Below are 21,664 nucleotides of genomic sequence, written 5' to 3'. Positions count from 1 at the left end.
AAGGCAATCCCTGCATGTTCATTGGCTCTCTAAAGAGCATGCAAGGCGGGGATCCGAGCTCCCGCCCGAGCAACCCGGAAATACTCGGCGAGCGCCGAGCATCTCGAGCAGTGAGATGCTCGGGCGAGTACCAAGCAGTGGCGATCACGTTCGCTCATCACTATTCAGGACTTTACCCTTTCCTTCAGTGTAAGTACATACTTCCACACACACTCTCGCTCTATATGCATTTGTTTTTTTTATAGTAAAATGCAAAAACAAAATACACTACTCAACATTGAAATTTTAATACCAAGAAGTAATATGTCATGGATTTATGAAATCACAGGATCGATAAACATGTTAATAATATGCCAATGGTGAAAAAAGTAAATTGTTACAGACATCTGTAATTATTTAGTGTTGTGTATGTGTGCCACACGCATAAATACGTGGACTTAAACGCCTTGGCATCTATTATCAATGAGGTTATTAATGGCCGCATGCAGCTCGTGCTATTGTGATTAGCCTGCATGGTCTAAACGTGCTACCATGGCCTACAGTGTCTCTGGACTTCTCTTCCATGACACACATCTGGAACCTCATTGGTCAGCAGTTGCTATGGGAGCTGGCTGCAGCTCATTTTGATAATTTCTGTTTGGAAGTACATTCAGCGTGGCAGAACATTTTTCATAGGAAAATTGATAACCTAATTGATAGCATGCCAATGCTTGAAAGTATGTGTGGTTCTAATACTTGATACTGAATAAATCGAGATGTTATGAAAATGTTTAGATTTCCTCATCATTTGAATTTCATTAACATATCTATCAATCATGTGATTTTCATAATTCCACAACTTTTGAGGATATTGGTGTTGAAATTTCATTGTTGATTAGTGTACAGGTGCTTATCACTAAATTAGAATATCATCAAAAAGTTAATTTATTTCAGTTCTTCAATACAAAAAGTGAAACTAATATTTTATATAGAGTCATTACAAACAGTGATCTATTTCAAGTGTTTATTTCTGTTAATGTTGATAATTATAGCTTATAGCCAATGAAAACACCAAAGTCATTATCTCAGTAAATTAGAATACTTTATAACAATGGCTTGGAAAATGTTTTTAAAATCCGAAATGTTGGCCTACTGAAATGAATGTTCAGTAAATGCACTCAATACCTGCTCGGGGCTCCTTTTGCATCAATTACTGCATCAATGCGGTGTGGCATGGAGGCGATCAGCCTGTGGCACTGCTGAGGTGTTATGGAAGGCCAGGTTGCTATGATGGCAGCCTTCAGCTTGTCTGCATTGTTGGGTCTGGTGTCTCTCATCTTCCTCTTGACAATACCCCATAGATTCTCTCTGAGGTTAAGGTCAGGTGAGTTTGCTGGCCAATCAAGCACAGTGATACTGTTGTTTTTAAACCAGGTATTGGTACTTTTGGCAGTGTGGACAGGTGCCAAGTCCTGCTGGAGAATGAAATTTCCATCTCCAAAAAGCTTGTCGGCAGAGGGAAGCATGAATTGCTCTAAAATTTCCTGGTAGACGGCTGCACTGACTTTGGTCTTGATAAAACGCGGTGAATGAACACCAGCAGATGACATGGCTCCCCAAACCATCACTGATTGTGGAAACTTCACAATAGACCTCAAGCAGCTTGGATTGTGGCCTCTCCACTATTCCTCCAGACTCTGGAACCTTGATTTCCAAATTAAATGCAAAATTTACTTTCATCTGAAAACAACACCTTGGAACACTGAGCAACAGCCCAGGTCTTCTTTTCCTTGGCCCAGGTAAGATGCTTCTGGTGTTGTCTATTAGTCATGAGTGGCTTGACACAAGGAATACAACACTTGTAGCCCATGTCCTGGATACGTCTGTTTGTGGTGGCTCTTGAAGCAATGACTCCAGCAGTAGGCCAATCCTTGTGAATCTCCCCCAAATTTTTGAATGGCCTTTTGTTAACAAATTTTTCAAAGCTGCGGTTATCCCGGTTGTTTGTGCACCTTTTTCTACCACACTTTTTCCTTCCACTTACTTTCCATTAATATGCTTGGATACAGCACAGCACACAGCTGTGAACAGCCAGCTTCTTTAGCAATGACCTTTTGTGGCTTACTCTCCTTGTGGAGTGTGTCAATGACTGCCTTCTGGACATCTGTCATGTCAGCAGTCCATGATTATGGCGCCTACTGAAACAGACTAAGGGACCTTTTTAAACGCATATTAAGCCTTTGCAGGTGTTTTTTGTTAATTATTTTAATGTACTGAGATAATGAGTTTTGTGTTTTTATTGGCTGTAAGCCATAATCATCAACATTAACAGAAATAAACACTTGAAATAGATCACTCTGTTTGTAATGACTGTATATAATGAGTTTCACTTTTTGTATTGAAGAACTGAAATAAATTAACTTTTTGATGATTCTAATTTTGTGAGAAATGAACAAAGATTTGTGGGATAATTGGAATAGTGTGATTTAAAAGGTGAATAATTTAATTCATTAAATGAAGATGGGCGTAACAGTACACCCAAATTGCTTTATTTAACCCCTTTCTGACCTTAGATGTATCCATACATCCGGGTCGGCTGGTATTTACATCCAGGCGATTTTGCACACACACAGGCTGTATGTGCGCACTCACTGCCGGCTATCAGCTGATTCTGTCAGCTGATACCCAGCTCTCAGTGCATGATCTAATTAACTTGTGTCTGCAGGACTGACAGTTATAAGGCATAGCTGTGCTCCTGCATTGTTATGCCTTATAACAGCAATCAGCCTGCAGAAAGTGAAAGTCCCATAGTGGGACAAAGTAAAAAAAAAAAAAAAAAAAAAGTGAAGAAGTTGTGAAAGTATTTTTTAACCCCTTAAATATTTGCACGTTAATGACCGGGCCAATTTTTACAATTCTGACCACTGTCACTTTATGAGGTAATAACTCTTCAACGGATCCCCCTGATTCTGAGATTGTTTTTTCGCGACATATTGCGACATATTGTACTTCATGATGGTGGTAAAATTTATTTGATATGACTGATGTTTGTGTGAAAAAAATCGGAAATTTGGTGAAAATTTAGAAAATTTTGCAATTTTCAAAATTTTAATTTTCATGCCCTTAAATACGAGAGATATGGCACACAAAATAGTTAATACATAACATTTCCCACATGTCTACTTTACATCAGCAGAATTTTGGAACCAAAATTTTTTTTTTGTTAGAAAGTTATAAGGGTTAAAAGTTGACCAGCGATTTCTCATTTTTCCAACAACATTTACAAAACCATTTTTTAGGGACCACATCACATTTGAAGTGACTTTGAGGGACCTTTATGACAGAAAATACCTAAAAGTGACACCAATCTAAAAGCTGCGCCCCTCAAGGTGCTTAAAACCACATTCTAGAAGTTTATTAACCCTTCAGGTTCTTCACAGGAATTTTTGGAATGTGGAAGAAAAAAAATCAACATTTTACTTTTTTTACAAAAATGTTACTTTAGACCCCAATTTTTTTATTTTCGCAAGGGTAACAGGAAAAAATGGACCACAAATTTGTTGTGCAATTCCTCCTGAGCACTCAAATACCCCATATGTGGGGGAAAACCACTGTTTGGGCACACGGCAGGGTTCTGAAGGAAAGGCGTGCCATTTGACTTTTTGAATGTAAAATTTGCTTGAATAATTAGCGGACGCCAGGTTGCGTTTGGAGAGCCCCTGATATGCCTAAACAGTGGAAACCCCCCTCAAGTGACACTATTTTGGAAACTAGACCCCTCAGGCAACTTATCTAGATGTGTGGTGAGCACCTTAAACCCCCAGGTGCTTCACAGAAGTTTATAACATTGAGCCGTAAAAATAAAATGTTCACATTTTTCCAACAAAAATGTTTTTAAGCCCCCAATTTTGCATTTTTATAAGGATAACAGGAGAAATTACACCATGCATTTTGTTGTGCAAATTCTCCTGAGTTAGCTGGTACCCCATATGTAGTGGAAAACCACTGTTTGGGCACACGGCAGGGTTCGGAAGGGTAGAAATGCCATTTGACTGTTTAAATGTACAATTTGCTTGAATAATTAGTGGATGCCATGTTGCTTTTGGAGAGCCCCTGATGTGCCTAAACAGTGGAAACCCCCCACAAGTGACACCATTTTGGAAACTGCACCCCTCAATGATTTTTATCAAAGGGTATAGTGAACATTTTGAACCCAGAGGTACGACACAGAATTTGATAACATTAGGTCATCATATTGAATAAGTTGTCATTAGTCTTGAATGGAAGCGCTTGGTACTTGAGTTTGCATCGGGTACTCGGGTATGAACCATTTATCGTGGATGCTTGAGTCCCCGCCCTGCATGTTTCACGGTTATTAGACACCCAAAAAAAAACATGCGGGGATCGGTCATGCATGGCAGGCAATCCCCAGGAGGTTCTTTTGGCTCTATAACATCTGCAAAATATATGGGGTGGAGGCACCACCATGGGAGTGGTGAATTTTCATGGCCTTTAATAGCGGGCATTCTGACAGCCGAGCGTAGCAGGAGCTGCTCTGAGGCTATTAGGGAGAATGAATGGTCACTGCTAGCAGTGACTATTGCGGAACACAGCGCTGAAGGAGAGAGGAGGTGAGTATGAAAGTTTTTTTTTTTTTCTGTGCAGCGTGACTGGGATCAAGGGGTGCGAAGCATACCTAGAAGAGGGGGCCATACATTCACGGATGAAGGGTGCCATACATACTGGGATGAGGGGGGCCATACATGCAGGGATGAAGGGTGCCATACTTAAAAGCAGTCGCGCTGCGGGCAAAGTGTGCCGTTTATTAAGGAAATGGGTGTGGGGAGCAGTGAATATTAATTTTCTTTAATAGCGGGCACAATGTAGGATGCAGCAGGCGGCTGCTGCCTCCTGTGCACCGCTACTCCGCCACTGTCGCTTCCTCCACCACCCACAGCCAAAGCATTTATGTATATCGGACAATAAGACGCACCCCCCACTTTCCTACAAAATTTTGGAGGAAAAAATTGCTTCTTATAGTCCGAAAAATAGGGTACTTAAATTGTGCACTGTGCATGGTCAAAGTGACTTCTTGCTGTCTGGTCACCCAAATGTCATAACGACATCCGAGTCACCGTGAGAACCACCGAGACCTGGCTCAGACATTGTGGGATGCCGGAGAGGAGGTAAGTATCGGCGCTTACCCCCTCTTGCCACGGGAATGCTGCGATCGACTTCGATGGCAGCATTTCGGGGGTTAATGTGCTGCGAGCGGTGCAGGACTAAAATGCGATCAAAAAGACGAATAAAAATAAAAATGCTACAATATTAGATAATTCGCGCTGAGCTGCTGGATAATAAGAAAAAAAAGAGGGAATAGAGATCAAATTGAATAAAGAATTTATTTAAATAAGACTTAAAATATATAAAAAAATGACTTCAGATAAGTTTTGAAAGAGTAAATAACCAGATAATTGATTTACGGACAGGATTTGATGATAGGAGAAAAAGGAGTCCGTTTGATAGGAGGAATCCACCCGAGATTGTCAGAGTGGTGGATTAGTTCTATAGAGCAACCCTGGATGGAGAGAAAAGATATGTGGGTTAGAGTGGGTTGATGCTTCGAGTTACTTGCCTTTTAGGAGTGGACTGTTGTATTGCCTGACTGACTGTGAAATAGAATTCCTGACAATTGGTGCTTAATGCGGCTTTGCGGGGTAGCTAAGTACACAGAAGGTACCTTTTGCACAAGAGAAACTCAGATAAATGCAAAGTAAAGAGGGACTAACGGTTATGTAATAGGTAATATTAACCTGCCAATATTTGCTTGGTAACGAGGGTTCTGTGATTTTATCCTAGATAAGTACTTTAGCCTGATAATGGGGTTTTTGAAAGTAGGGCAAACAAATATCCTGGAAGAGTAAAGAAGGTAGTTGTGTTAGATGGTTAGGAAAGGTATGTATATGCTGACCATTAAAACGTGTCATACCTAATATGCCTGAATCATCATGTATTGATGATAGTATTTATGTGGAGGTTCTCTCCCCTAGGTTGGTTTTGGCGTGGTCTGTCTCACACGAATCCTTCCGGACTTTTGGAGCAATTCCTAATACACCTAGTAGATGGGAGGACCCCATAATACCAAGTATCAGGCTGGTTGTGCAAGGAGCGTTGCCCTAATGGCACCAGGATCAGTAAATGACCGATGCAGCTGCTGCAAGGTGGAGAAAGGGACACATGAAGCAGTTCCCGGTAATCACTGCAGTAGTCTCAAGACAAAGCACAGGCACCCCCGTTGTGACAGGCCCCTTACTGGTGATCTTACCTCAAGCGAAGTGCGGCGGTTATGATGCGGTTTTTAAGATGCAGCAGTGAAAATACCGGAGGTGCACGATAAGAGCAGTAGTGTTACCTTATCGATGTCTTCTTGTGGACTGCTGAGAAATTCTTAAGCAGGGTATTAGATTGAAGCAGAGTCCCGGCCGGTGACTCTAGCTTCCGACGGTACAATACTCGTTGGCGCGCTAGCTTATGTTGAGGCAAGCGGGACGAGCAGGACTTAACGTGATGTCACAGTCAGGTGGTGACCACGTGATAGAGCATCTACGGAGGACTGAAAGTACCAACAATTTTTTTTCTTTTATGCTTGAAATTAAAAATGGTATCACTGAAAACGTCATCTTGTCCTGCAAAAAAATAAACTGCCATACAGCTCCATCAGCCAAAAAATAAAACAGTTATAGCTTTCAGAATAAAGTGATTCAAAAATAATTATTTTTTCTACAAAATAGTTTGTGTAAAAGCGCCAAAACATAAAGAAACAATAAAAATGTGGTATCACTGTAATCATACAGTCCCGAAGAATACAGCTGTTCTGGCATCTTAGGGGCTCTGCCAATGTGTCATGGCACTGTCAAACTGATGCAGCAAAATATGAACTCTAATATGGCGCTCCTTCTCTTCTAAACTTTCCTATGAGCCTCTAAAGTAGTTCTCGACCACATATGGGGTATCTGCGTATTCAGGAGAAATTGCTAAAACAACATTTTTGTGGGAAAAATTTTTTTTTTTCATTTTCACAGATCAATGTTGTAAAATTCTTTAAAGCACCTGTGGGTTCAAGGTGCTCACCACACATCTAGATAAATTTCTTGAGGGGTCTAGTTTGCAAAATGGGGTCCGTTGTGGGGGTGTCAAAAAATTGTTCCTAAGAACCAGCGTAGGGTATTGATTATTTATTTATAAATTTCCATAGGGCAAATAAGCCCTAACTAAAAGTTCTGTGATTATTAAAAAGGTAATCCTTATTATCTATTTGTCAATGCTTCCGTTCCAAGCCCTGCTGTGCGCCCAAACAGTAGTTATCCTCCACATATTGGGTATTGGCATACTTAGGATAAATAGCACAACAAATTGTACTGTGCAATTTATCCTGTTACCCTAATGAAAATACAAAATTTGTTGCTAAAAAAAACCCATTTTTGTGGGAAATACAGTCAAAACCAGAAGTTTACATATGCATGTTTTTTTCAATATCTGACATGACATCAGAATAAACCTTTCATGTCTTAGGTCAATTAGTATTACCATGATTTTTAATATTTGCAAAATGCCAGATTGGTGAGAGAGAGAACGTTTTAAGGCAAGTTTACATACATTTCATTAGTATTTGGTACCATTGTCCTTAAACTTGAATGACTTGTGTCAAATGTTTGGGATATCCTTCCACAAGCTTCTCACATTAGTTAGTCGGAATTTGGGCTCATTCCTCCTGACAAAACTGGTGTTATTGATCCAGGTTTGTAGATCGCCTTGGTCGCACCTACCTTTTCAGCTTTGCCCATAAATTTTCAATAGGATTGAGATCAGGGCTTTGTGATGGCCACTTCAAAGCATTGACTTTGTTATCCTTAAGCCACTTTACCATTTTGGCAGTATGCTTCTGGTCATTGTCCATTTGTAAGACCCATTTCCGCCCAAGCGTTAACTTTCTGGCTGATGTCTTGAGTTGTTGCTTCAGTATTGCCACATAATCTTCTTTTCTCATGATGCCATCTATTTTATGAAGTGCACCAGTCCCTCCTGCAGCAAAGCAACCCCACAACATGATTATTCCACCGCCATGTTTCACAGTTGGGATGGTGTTCTTAGGCTTCCAACCTTCTCCCTTTTTCTTCCAAACGTAACTATGGTCATTATGCCCAAAAAGTAAAATATTAGTTTCATCACACCACAGGACATGTCTCCAAAAATTAAGGTCTTCGTTCCTGTGTGCATTTGCAAACATTATTCTGCCTTTTTTATGTTTCTTTTGGAGTAATGTCTTCCTGGCAGAGTGGCCTTTCAGCCCATGTTGTTACAGTACTCGTTTCACTGTGGATATTGACACAATTTTACCAGCTTCTGACATCATCTTCACAAGGTCTTTTGCTTTTGTCCTTTGGTTGATATGCACATGTCGGACCCAAGCACGTTCATCTGTGAGACAAAGAACTCTGCTCCTTCCTGAGTGGTATGATGGCTGGACATTCCCTTCTTGTTTGTACTTGCGTATAATTGTTTGTACAGATGAACGAGGCACCTTCAGGTATCTTGAAATTGTACCTAAGGATGAGCCAGACTTGTGCAAGTCCACAATTCTCTTTCTGATATCTTGGATGATTTCTTTAGACTTTATTATGATGCTACACAATGAAGCAGTGTGTTTCAGGTGTGCATTAAAATACATCCACAGGTGTGTCTCTACTCTAACTCAGATGTTGCCAAAAGAACTTTCAGATGCTTCCAAACACATGACACCATCATATGGGCAGTCCAGAATTGTTTAAAGGCATAATAATCACCTGGGCGCTCAAGGTGCTCACCACACCTCTCGATAAGTTCCCTGAAAGGTCATGTTTCCAAAATGGTGTCAGGTGAGGGGGGTTTCCACTGTGTACGCACATCAGGGGCTCTGCAAACGCAACATGGCATCCACTAATTATTCCAGCAAATTTTGCATTCAAAAAGTCAAGTGGTGCTCCTTCCCTTTCGAGCACTGCCGCGTGCCAAAACAGTGGTTTTCCCCCACATATGAGGTATCGGCATGCTCAGGAGAAATTACACAACTAATTTTGGGATCCCTTTTTCCCTGATACCCTTGGAAAAATAAAAAATATTGTGTCTAAAATATTTTTTTTGTGAAAAAAGTTACATGTTCATTTTTTTCTTACACATTACAAAAATTCCTGTGAAGCTCCTGAAGGGTTAAGAAACTTCTTGAATGTGGTTTTGAGCACCTTGAGGGGTGCAGTTTTTAGAATGGTGACACTTTTAGGTAGTTTCTGTCTTAAGGCCCCTCAAAGTCACTTCAAATGTGATGTGGTCCCTAAAAAAAGGTTTTGTAACTTTTGTTTGAAAAATTAGAAATTGCTGGTCAACTTTTAAACCTTATAACTTTCGAACCCAAATAAATGTTGGTTCCAAAATTGTTCTGATGTAAAGTAGACATGTGGGAAAAATGTTATTTACTAACTATTTTGTGTGATATATCCCTCTGATTTAAAGGCTTGAAAATTCAAATTTTGAAAATTGCTACATTTTCAAAATATTTGTCAAATTTCATTTTTTTCACAAATAAACGCAAGTCATATAGAATAAATTTTACCGCTATCATGAAGTGCAATATGTCACGAAAAAACAGTCTCAGAATCAGTGGGATCCGTTGAAGCGTTCCAGAGTTATTACATCGTAAAGTGACTGGTCAGAATTGTAAAAATGTGCAAACCACCTTTGGAAGTAAAGGGGTTAATGCTTTTCTTGTGCTGTTACTTTTTCTGTAAAACTGTTTGTACATTGTCCTATCCATTGTATGTTCATGTGTTCTTTGTTTTTTTATTTTTTTTTCTTCAATGTTCAGAACACATACACAAATGCAGACAAGTTACTAGAAGCTGCAGAACAGTTGGCACAAACAGGCGAGTGTGACCCGGAAGAAATTTATCAGGCAGCTCATCAGTTAGAGGATCGAATCCAAGATTTTGTTAGGCGTGTTGAACAGCGGAAGGGTTTGTTAGATATGTCTGTTTCACTTCATTCACATGTCAAGGAGGTAAGTTGACACATTTTACTTTTCAGGGTTTTGATTCAGGAACAGAAGAATATGTTCAAGGATTATTTGTTAATTTAAATATATACAGTCCTACCCGAAAGTTTTGGCACCCTTGATATTGTTCCAAAAAATTAAGTATTTCTCCCAGAAAATTATTGCAATTACACATGCTTTGTTAGATGCATTTATTTCCTTTGTGTGTATTGGAACAACAGAAAAAAAGAGGAAAAAAAGGCAAATTGGTCATAATTTCACACAAAACCATGAACTAGGACGCAAACCCAGCTTTCTGACACTGAGCACTACATTGCGACCCAAAATCTTATGGTAATCTTCCGATTTCATGATGCTTTGCGCCCAGTGCCAGAGGCAACAAACAACCCCAAAACATCTTTGAACCTCCACCATATTTGAATGTAAGTGCTGTGTTTTTTTCTCATTCTGTTTTCAGTTAACAGTAGAATGATGTGCTTTAACAAAAAGCTCTATCTTGGTCTCATCTGTCCACAAGACTGTTTCCCAGGAGAATTTTGGCTTACACACCTACATTTTGGCAAACTGCAATGTATCTTTTTTGTCTGTGGGTCAGTAGAGTCCTCTTGGGTCTCCTGCCATTTCCTTTCATTCAAATGTCGACAGATAGTTTGCTTTGACACTAGTGTTGAGCCACCCCCATAGTGTTCGGGTTCGGTTCGTCGAACACCGGCATGTTCGCCGAACGGTTCATCGAACACCGTTAAAACCAATGTCAGGCAAACAAAAACACATAGAAACACATAGAGAACACCTTCAAAGGTGTCCAAAAGCTGACAAACTGCTCAGAAGACACAACTAACACATGGAAAAGTGACAAGTACATATAGTCATGCGAAAAGAAAAGAGGTGGAGGAGTAAAAGGAGGGGGAGACACAGATATAGGCATGTCATGCCCTTCTAAAATCAAGAAAGGCTGGAGTAAAAATCTAAAATCAGCCTACCAACACCCAGATTCGTGACAAGAAAATTAAAAAAATAAATATCTTTAGGTAGAATGGCTTTTCCATTTAGAACACTTTCCTTTCAAGACGCAGTGGTATCCCCGTTGGGAGTCATGCCAAAAACGGAACCTAATACATTCGGACTAATCCACCATTTGTCATATCCATATCCAGTAAACGACAACATCGACGCGGAACCAAGTACAGTAGTATATACTGTACCTCCTTTGACAAGGCAGTCAGGCGGGTCAAGAAGTTGGGAAGGGGCACCCTAATGGCCAAAACAGACATTGAGGGGGCGTTCCGGTTACTTACTACCTGTGCCTCCGAATAGTGTCCGCCTATTTGGGCTGCTTCTAGAAAGGAGCATACTACTGTATATAGAACGCTGTTTGCCCATGGGGTGCTCCATATCCTGCTCACTATTTTGAGGCGTTTAGTTGCTTCCTCAAATGGGTCTTCATGGACGTTTCTAAGGGGGCACATATTATCCATTACCTCGACGACTTCTTATGCCTTGGCCCAAAAGATTCGCCACAGTGTGAATACGCATGGTAGTCCACCTGTGAGAAGGAGAGAGCTGGAGGCAGAGCAGACACCACAGAGCCGAGAGGTTAGATGGAGAACGGAAGAAGGAAAGAGGGCGAGCGAGGTAAGGGAGTACGATGGAAGGCCGACCTGAGCTCGCCCACGTTCCTGCTGGGCGGGGAACAACTCTGGGAAGAAAAGCCGCTTGCGCATCCCTTTGAGGTTACAGGCACGAGAGGGCAGAGGGACTACGCTGGAGTGCGAAGCCGACACGGCCAGGCCTTTCCTGCCTGTGCGACCTCCGTGTCGCCGGATTTGTTCCAGAGCCGCGGTGGACCCTGACGGCCAGCCTCCCTCTCCCAATACTGGTGCCTGTCCGCTGGTGGGTCGAGACCCCCCGCGGTGGAGGCATGTCTAAGCTCTGTAATTTAAATTGGCTCTGTAATTTGAATCAGTACACTTTAAATCCTTTTACAAGGGTCTATTGGAGGGCAAGTCTGGTGCCAGCAGCCACGGTAATTCCAGCTCCAGTAGCATCCACTAAAGCTTCTGCAGTTAAAAAGCTTTTATAAGGATTGAGCCAGCTGGGCTACTCCGCTGACTAGCAGACACTTCTACTAGGCCCAAAGTATTGCCTGGGCTAGATGCAGTTAAAAATTGTTATTAGATACAAAGGCGGTGTAGCTTGCTTCAGATGGGCTACTCCGCTGACTACGAGACACTGCTACTAGCCCAAAATGATTGGCTGGGTTAGATGCAGTAAAAAATTGTTATTAGATACACAGGCGGTGTAGCTTGCTTCACAGCTGGGCTACTACACTGACTAGCGGACACTGAAGCTTTGGAGCAGACCTCTGATTCCCAGGCTATAGTATGAGTAAACAGCTCTGCAGACTCAACCATCTGTGTTACCCCAAGCCATAGTGTATGTAGTTTCTTACGGTTAAAAAGGGGGGGGGGAGCAACCCGACCCACCTGGAATTGACGATGCCAACGTCATGTAAAACACAGCAAGGGGACTCAAAAAATTGTGGCACAGACACCACTTAAGTGGCATCAATTACCCCAGAGTTGCTTAAAATGGTTGGTGAGGTGATTTTCCAAAATCCTCAAGCTTTTAGTCTCCCGAGGATGACACAGGGGTGGAAAAGTCCTTGCGGATCCATGATTTGTTCATCTTTATGAACGTGAGTCTGTCTACATTCTCAGTGGACAGCCGCATGCTCTTATCTGTCAGCACACCACCAGCAGCGCTGAACACAGAGAGAACGCTGGCTGCGGGGCACGACAAGATCTCCAAGGCGTGAGTGGCGAGCTCAGGCCATTTTTCCAGATTGGAAGCCCAAAATGAGCAAGGGTCCAGTGACAGAGTCATGGCTTCGATGTTCACTTGGAGATACTCCTGTACCATCCTCTCTAGGTGTTGACTATGTATCAGACTTCTTGTCTCCTGTGGCCTTGCAAAGGATGGTCTAAAAAATTGGTGAAATGATTCCGCAAAATTGCTGTTACCAGCAGGTACGGTGTTACTGTTACGGTTTGAGTGATGAAGACTAGACAATCCCACGGTTGGCAAGTTAGAACTGTGAGATTCACTACGTGCACCACTGGTGTTTTGTGGAAAAGCACATGTAAGATTCTGCAACAGCGTCTGCTGATACTCCTGCATGCGTGAATCCCTTTCTATGGCAGGAATTATTTCGGCAAATTTACTTTTGTACCGGGGATCTAAGAGTGTGGCAACCCAGTAGTCGGGATTACTTCGAATTCTGACAATCTGAGGGTCATGTTGCAGGTAGTGCAGCAAGAAGGCACTTATGTGTCTTGCGCATCCAGGAGGACCAAGTCCTTGTTGTGTTGGTAGCGAGGTAAGAATCATGCTTCCTTCCTCTGCCCTCTCCCCCCAACCTCATACAGCAGAAATGTGATCATCTGATGAGTCTTCCATGCCCATCGCCAGTTCGTCCTCCACTTCTTCCTCGGCTCCTGCACCTTTCTAAACAGTTTGGCTGCTACCATGTGCCCTCGTTAATCCCTCTCCCCCACCCTCCCATGCCTGCTGCCTTGGTGCTGCTGACCGTCTGGACCTTGGAGATGTTATCCCTTCCGCATACGACTCCTCCTGTACTTCCTATCCCTCCTCTTGTCCCACTACCTGACTCCGAATACTGTTTAAAGTGTGCTCCAGCATGTAAATCACCGGAATAGTCATGCTGATAATGGCATCGTCAGCACTAAACATCTTCGTCGCCATTTCAAAACTGTGCAGAAGGGTGCATAGGTCCCTGATCTGAGACTACTCCTGCAGCGTGATTTGCCCCACCTCTGGATCTCGTTGGCCCAGGCTATACGTCATAACTAGTGTGGAGCGATTATGTTCTATTAACCCTTTCACCGAGTATGCTCGGGCCGAGCTCCGAATATTTTTAGCTGCTCGGTTATATGGTTGAATCGCTCCAGTGTGCATGATTTGCAACTGTTTGACAGTTTTATTACATGAGAGGAATGTCTATTTCTTACACATTCCTCACATGTAATAAAACTCTCAAACAGTTGCAAATCATGCACACGGGAGCTATTCAACCATATCACCGAGCAGCTATAAATACTCGGAGCTCGGCCCGAGCATACTCGGACAGCACATACTCGCTCAACACTAGTCATAACGTATTACACCAGGGCTCGTCTGTGCTGCCACAGTCGCTGCAACATGGGCAGGGATGCGAACGGCGGAAGTGAGCACACAGCGACCGTGCCCTCTGCAGAAGGCCATCTAGTCCGGGATAGTGGGCTAAAAATTGCTGGACAAACAGGTTCAACACTTCAGCCATACAAGGCATGTGTGTGACATTGCCCCGGCGAAGGGCTGCACCCAGGTTTGCAGCATTGTCGCACATGGCCTTCCCTGGCTGCAGGTTCAGTGGAGACAACCATTCATGAAACTGGGTCTCCAGAGCTGACCACAACACCTCAGCTGTGTGACTCACATTTCCCAGACATTTCAAAGTAAACACCGCCTGATGCCTTTGAGCCCTGCTGCCAGAATAGTAAGGAGGTGTGCAGGATTCCTTCTGCGCAGTTAGAAAGCAGGCGTCATTACCAGACAGGCTTTGGGTGCAGGTGGAGGACCGAGAGGAGGTTGAGGAGGCAGAAGCAGTGGAGGAACTTCTACATAAAGAGGATTGACGCACAACTCATGGGGACGGCAAGACCTGGACAGCAGCACCTTGTCCTGCTGTCACCATAATTACCCAGTGGCCAGTCAGCGACATGTAAAGCCCCTGTCCATGCCTACTTGTCCAAGTGTCTGTGGTGAAATGCACCCTGTCACACACAGAGTTTCTCAAGGAAGCGGTGATGTTGTGTGTGACATGCTGGTGTAGCACAGGCACAGCTTTCTTTGAGAAGTAGTGGCGATAGGGCATCTCGTACTGGGGCACTGCGACAGACATAAGGTCTCGAAAATCCTCTGTGTCCACCAGGCGGAAAGGCAGCATTTCTGTAGCCAACAGCTTGCGCATGGTGAAATTCAACCTCTTAGCTTTGTCATGGCTAGGAGGAAATGGTCTTTTACTTGTCCACATCTGAGGGACCGAGGGCTGGCTGTTGTGCTTAGACGGGGTTGAGTAGGGTGGTGTCCCCGGCAAACTGCCGGTCTGTGAGGAAGATGCAGGCGGACATGTTAGGTTGCCTTGATCCAAAGGTAGTGCTCTCGATGTCGGAGAGCGCTCAACACCAGCAGGTGTTTCTACTTCCAAATGAACTGACGATCTGCCAATCAGACTGGCTGTTGAGGGTAAAGAGGTGGCAGGTCTGCATCCAAAAACATGTGTGACTGCTGTCCCCCCAGTCACAGAGGATGAAGAGGTCGCAGATGTACAAGATGGGGCAGACGATGGTTGGCCCGGCCCGCTAGGCATCATTGTAGCACAGTGAGCTTCCCACTGCATCTTATGCTTCATAACCATGTGACGGTTCATGCATGAAGTACTCAAACTATGGATTTTTTGGCCTCTACTTAGCTTTTGGTGACAAATGTTACAGATAACATGAGTTGGGTCATCCTTTGCGATCTCAAAAAATGCCCAGGCTATGCAAGGCTTAGAGCCCATGCGATCTGAAGAGCCACCACACTTGTGGTCAGAGGCTGAGTTGTGGTTGAGGATGCAGTTGTTGACGTGCTTCCAGTACTCCGTCTCTGTCCAGGAAGGTGCAACCTAACCTCGTTGTCACTAGCATCCTCCTCCTCCTCTGCTGACCTCATCGACTGGCTGACTGTGGGTTGACAGTAAGTGGGATCTCCAACCTCATCATCATCATGCTGTGTTTTTTCACACCCGTCGTCCTCAGAGCCAACCTAATCCTGCCCTGACCGAAAAGTCAAGTTGTCGCTCCAATCAGGTATCTGAGTCTCATCTTCGTCTTCCTCATTGTCTCCACCAACAGGAGTTACAGTTTGGGAACGAGGGTCTACATTATGCTCAGAACCTTCTTCATCTGAGCCTGGATCTGATCATTTCCTCGTCTGGATTCACAGAAGCTCTGGAGCAGACCTCTGATTCCCAGGCTATAGTGTAATGCACACGCCCGGGCTGAGTGGCGTGTGCGTGTTTATGTAGTGATTCCACTGGACCGTGCCAGAGAGTGAATGCCTGGAGGGGCGTAACTAAGTATCCACCCGATCCGACCAGGGTCGCACAACGGCATACGACGCCAGTGCACCAAGGAGGAACCGAGCAGAGGGACCAGGTGCTACTCCAGGACAGACCCCGGACACGGCTGTTGACCCACACAGGGGAATACTGGAACAGGCAGGTTAGGCTGGCACACAGACTGCTGGGTATAGGCAGACACGGCTAGTATGCAGACTGGCGGATGCTGGTAAGCACGACTGGTATGCAGGCAGGGAGGTACTGGCAGGTACGACAGGTTGGAGCACCGAGTGGATAGGACCCAGTACAGACTGGGACTCAAGAACAGAACCGCAGATGCGGTGGACAAACAACAGAGTGAGGCTGCCCAGAGCGGCGAGCAAGAGCAGAACAAGACGAGACCGCCTGGAGCGGTGAGTGAGAGAAGAGCAGGACAAGGCCGCCTGGAGCGGTGAGCGAGAGAGGAGCAGGACGAGACTGCCGAAGCAGCGAGCAAAGGGTCAGAGCAGAGCGAGACTGCCGGAGCTGCGAGCAAAGGGTCAGAGCAGAGCGAGACTGCCGTAGCAGCGAGCAAAGGGTCAGAGCAGAGCGAGACTGCCGGAGCCGCGAGCAAAGGGTCAGAGCAGAGCGAGACTGCCGGAGCAGCAAGCAGAGGGTCAGAGCTGAGCGAGACTGCCGGAGCAGCAAGCAAAGGGTCAGAGCAGAGCGAGACTGCCGGAGCAGCGAGCAAAGGGTCAGAGCAGAGCGAGACTGCCTGAGCAGCGAGCAGAGGGTCAGAGATGAGCGAGACTGCCGGAGCAACAAGCAAAGGGTCAGAGCAGAGCGAGACTGCCGGAGCAGCGAGCAAAGGGTCAGAGCAGAGCGAGACTGCCGGAGCAGCGAGCAAAGGGTCAGAGCAGAGCGAGACTGCCGGAGCAGCGAGCAAAGGGTCAGAGCAGAGCGAGACTGCCAGAGCAGCGAGCAAAGCAGAGCGGAAACCGTAGGAGCAGTGAGCAAGGCAGAGCAGGCAAGAACCGCCGGAGCGGTGAGCAAGGCAGAGCAGAGGGGACAGGGCTCTGTTCACACTGAACAGACTGGAAGGGAAAGGCAGAACCAGGTACACACAGGATACTTATAATGAAGTAGCGAGTGGACTCTAAACTCACAAACGGGAGTACAGGGACAACGAGTAGGAGTTAGGTACGGGATCAGATTCTGCAGGAAAAGGGAAGGTACGGACATAGAGAAAAACAGGTAACAGGCTAGGAGAGTATTCAGACAAGAACAGACACAGCAGCAAGATATAGGAGCGGGTCTAGGCATGCGGCCCCTAGAAGGCGGAATGAAAAGGCTAGGAGCGTGTTCAGACAGGAACAGGCAAGATACAGGAACGGGTCTAGGTATTCTGCCCCTAGAAGGAGGAAAGAACAGACTAGGAGCGTGTTCACACTGGCCTGGAAATACAGCCTCCAGGATAGGCAGAATACAACAGGCTAGAAGATAGTTCAGACAGGACACAGTTCAGACACGGGAACTGATACCGCAAGACAGTAAGCATAGACAGAAACACAATGCTCAGGCATGGATTCCAGGGGGGAGCTGGGTTAAATACCAGGTGACAGACAGCAATAGGCTGAGGACACACAAGGGGTGTGCCTGCAGCAGCTACAAGAAGCAGGAAGTGATCGGGCGCCGCCCTTAAGCAGCAGAAACAGGCAAGCAGACAGCATGGAGGAAAGCCAGGCTAGCAGACTGGACTGGAGATCAAGTGCGCGTTCTTGCACAGTGGGAGATGGACCACTGTGCAAGGACGCCACCAGGTATGTTACATATAGTATGAGTAAACAGCTCTGCAGACTCAACCATCTGTGTTACTCTACACTCAGTCGGGCAACTGGAGACTTGGGAGCTGTGAGGAAGCAAGTGCGATTGGGGTGACACCTCTGAGGACTGGAGTATTTGTGATGTTGAAGTTGAGGTGGAGGAGAGCCCACTTGAAGGAAGCACTTGAAGGAGCACTTGATATCCGTTGAAGCACCTGCTGTTTTTGTGCCTCATCTGGAATTTGTAGCGATGGGCGTGTCCGTAAGAAAGGGATCATATCACATTGTCCATGAAAAGAAGTAGACATCTTAGTTTGGCTAGAAGATGGTCTTTCTTCTGCTGATGTTACTGTTGCTTTACCACCTACCCCACGGACACAACCTTTTTTTCCCTTTCCAACACGCCTACACCCCTTTTCACCAGCAGCAGGCCTTTTTCCACTCATTTTGGTGGTTAACTAATTGGCAACTCTGTAGTTGTTTGCACAGAAAATGATGGATGGAAGCCGAGCAGAGCTGAGTGGCCAAACTGTGATACTAGCCCAAAAGGATTGGCTGGGTTAGATGCAGTAAAACAATTTTATTAGATACACAGGCGGTGTAGCTTTCTTCACAGCTGAGCTACTCCAATGACTACGAGACACTGCTACTAGGCCCAAAAGGATTTCCTGGGTTAGATGCAGTAAAAAATTTGAATTAGATACACAGGCTGTGTAGCTTGCTTAAGATGGGCTACTCCACTGACTACCAGACACTGCTACTAGGCCCAAAAGGATTTCCTAGGTTAGATGCAGTAAAAAATTATAATTTGATACACAGGCGGTGTAGCTTCCTTCACAGGTGGGCTACTCTGCTGACTGCGAGACACTGCTGCTATGCCCAAAAGGATTTTCTGGGTTAGATGCAGTAAAAAATTGTTATTAGATACACAGGTGGTGTAGCTTGCTTCAGATGGGCTACTCCACTGACTAACAGACACTGCTACAGGCCCAAAAGGATTTGCTGGCTTAGATGTTGTAAAAAATTGGTATTAGATACACAGGTGATGTAGTTTGCAACACTGATAGGCTACTCCAATGACTAACAGACACTGCTACAGGCCCAAAAGGATTGGCTGAGCTACATTTCTCCAAATGCTGTGAAAAACACTTGCACAGCATTGGCACAGACCTGCCTGGCAAAAAGTGCTATGAACTGCTGTAACCTAGCCCTCAAAAGGGCTGCAATTAGGTTTAGGGAGTAGGGACTAGTTCTATCTCTCTATGTAACTGGAAATTCGCTCGCAATTCACAGAGTTATACTGTATAGCGCCCACAGCAGCAGTGCCGTCTAACATTCAGCTGCAGCAGTGAGAAAATGGCTGGGTCTTATTGGGAAAGGACATGTGACATACACAGCCAATAACACAATGCCCTTGCTTGTGTGAAAAAAAAGCACTTCGCTGCTTGTGTGCCCTGCTGATAGGCTGACAGACTGCACCGCCCCACTGTAAATGCTGGAAAGAAAAAAAAAATGGAGATCGGCATTATTTCTGCAGAGATCCATCCCCTGCCCCTCCCCCCGCCCAGTCTACACTGAAACTGTCTATTAACATTGATTAACAGTATTACTGTGAAAAAATCCAGTTACGCTTTTGGTGCACGAACATTTATCGAACATAACCTCGAACAGCCGAATTTTTTGCAAATTGTTAGAGTTCATCGAACGACTCGAACACTGCCCAAAACAAATCAAATTTGAGATTGGCGAACAGTTCGAGTCGAACACCGCTCCTCTCTAGTTGACACTGATGCACCCTGAGCCTGCAGGATAGCTTGAATTTCTTTGAACTTGTTTGGGGTTTCTTATCCACCTTCTAGACTATCCTGTGTTGCGACTTTTCAACAATTTTTATCTGCTGTCCACGTTCAAGGAGTTAGCCACAAATTGCCATGAGTTCTAAACTTCTTGATTATGTTGCACATTGTGGTCAAAGGAACATTAAGATCTATGGAGATGGACTTGTATCCTTGAGATTGTTGATATTGTTCAACAATTTTAGTCCTCAAGTTCTCACACAGTTCTCTGCTCATTTTTCTGTTCTTTATACTTAGGCTATGGTCACACTATCAGTATTTGGTCAGTATTTCACATCATTATTTGTAAGCCAAAACCATGAGTGGGCCAAAAATACAGAACTTGTGGACGTATTTCTAATATACTTTTCCTCTTATTGTTCTTCATCTGGTTTGGGCTTTCAATTACTGATGTAAAGTACTGATAATGGGACTGTAGCTTTAGTGTGGCACACACAGACACACAATGCAAAGATTGAGTCAACGTCTTCCCTTTGTATCTGTTTTCAGGTGTGATTTTCATTTTGCCCATACCTGTTAATTCCACATGCGAGCTTGAAAGAGCATCACATGCTTGATATTAAGTTGTCTGCTCACAATTTTGGAAAGGTGCCAACAATTTTGTCCGGCCCATTTTTGGAGTTTTGTGTGAAATTATGTCCAATTTGCATTTTTTTTCTATGTTTTTTTTGTGTTGTTCCAATACACACAAAGGAAATAAACATGTGCAATTGCAATTATTTTTTGGGAGAAATACAATTTCTGGAACAATTTCAAGGGTGCCAGAACTTTCGGCCATGTATATTCAGTTAGGTCCAGAAATATTTTGACAGTGACATATGTTTATATGGGCTTAAAGTGCAGACTCTCCGCTTTCATTTGCGGGTATTCACATCCTAATTGAAGTAAATGTTTAGAAATTACTGCTCTTTAATATCTAGCTGCCTGTTTTTCAAGGGACCGAAAATAATTGGACAATTATCTCAAAAGCTCTAAAATGGCCTCTATGGGCTTTTCCATCATATTTTTTTTAATTTGTTTATTAACCAGTGAACATTTTACTTTGAGAATAATGCATATTCTACTTATAGATATTATAGATTTTTACATTAATAAAGCAGAATATTCATAATAATGAATTTACGTATTTTCCAATAACACAACCATATATTGTACACAAGGTTTATACAGTCTATAAACTTATTGTTTCAAGTTTATGTACATATTATTACCTAGAATGACATGTCAAACATAACAAGTGTTCTCTAAAACTACAAAAAAAACCTATTTGTTGCCAAAAATTATCCTATTACAGCAATTTTGAAAGATAATTAAAGTTGCTATGTTTGTTATTGCGAAAATTAAATATGAGTCACTATAGAGTTTGTTTTATTAGTCATCATATCTCAAATCATTATCTGTGTGTCGGGACACTAAGATGGGACGACTTCCAGAGATCTCAGATCTTATTAAATTTCTCCAAACATCCTCTATTCTGGTAAACCGTTCGTTCATATAGTATGACTGAATTGACAAGTTCAATCCAGGATCTAAGAGATGGGTGGGAATTACCCATCCAGTGTAGAGCTAGTAATTTTCTGACTAAGAAGAGGGTTTCCCTTAGGAAAATTTTAGTATGATGTCTTAACCACTCTTCCTCCAGAACACCAAATAATCAAATTAACGGGTCATGAGGATTTGGAATAGATATTAGGAAAGATAGTAGTGAAGTAACCTCATTACAAAAAGAAAGAAGAGTTGGGCATTTCCACACCATGTGTATAAAGTCTGCATCAGGTGC

At 43.8% G+C, this 21,664-nt stretch overlaps 1 protein-coding gene across 7 annotated transcripts in view; it reads left to right on the top strand.

Moving 5' to 3' along the window:
- LOC141265383 (triple functional domain protein-like) overlaps positions 1–21,664 on the top strand; it is a 1,868,493-nt gene that overhangs the window by 567,355 nt on the left and 1,279,474 nt on the right. For all 7 annotated transcript variants that reach the window (XM_073678400.1, XM_073678401.1, XM_073678399.1 and 4 more), the window contains one exon: positions 9,878–10,069. In XM_073678400.1, the coding sequence (XP_073534501.1) occupies positions 9,878–10,069 (192 nt within the window). The remainder of the gene's footprint in view (positions 1–9,877; positions 10,070–21,664) is intronic.

This window comes from Phyllobates terribilis, unplaced genomic scaffold (assembly GCF_046119375.1).
Source record: "Phyllobates terribilis strain yellow unplaced genomic scaffold, ASM4611937v1 Scaffold_4__5_contigs__length_816908805, whole genome shotgun sequence".
In the NCBI taxonomy this organism is placed as follows: Eukaryota; Metazoa; Chordata; class Amphibia; order Anura; family Dendrobatidae; genus Phyllobates; species Phyllobates terribilis.
The sequence above is the reverse complement of the archived record's forward strand: the minus strand, read 5'-3'. Positions and strand labels throughout refer to the sequence as shown.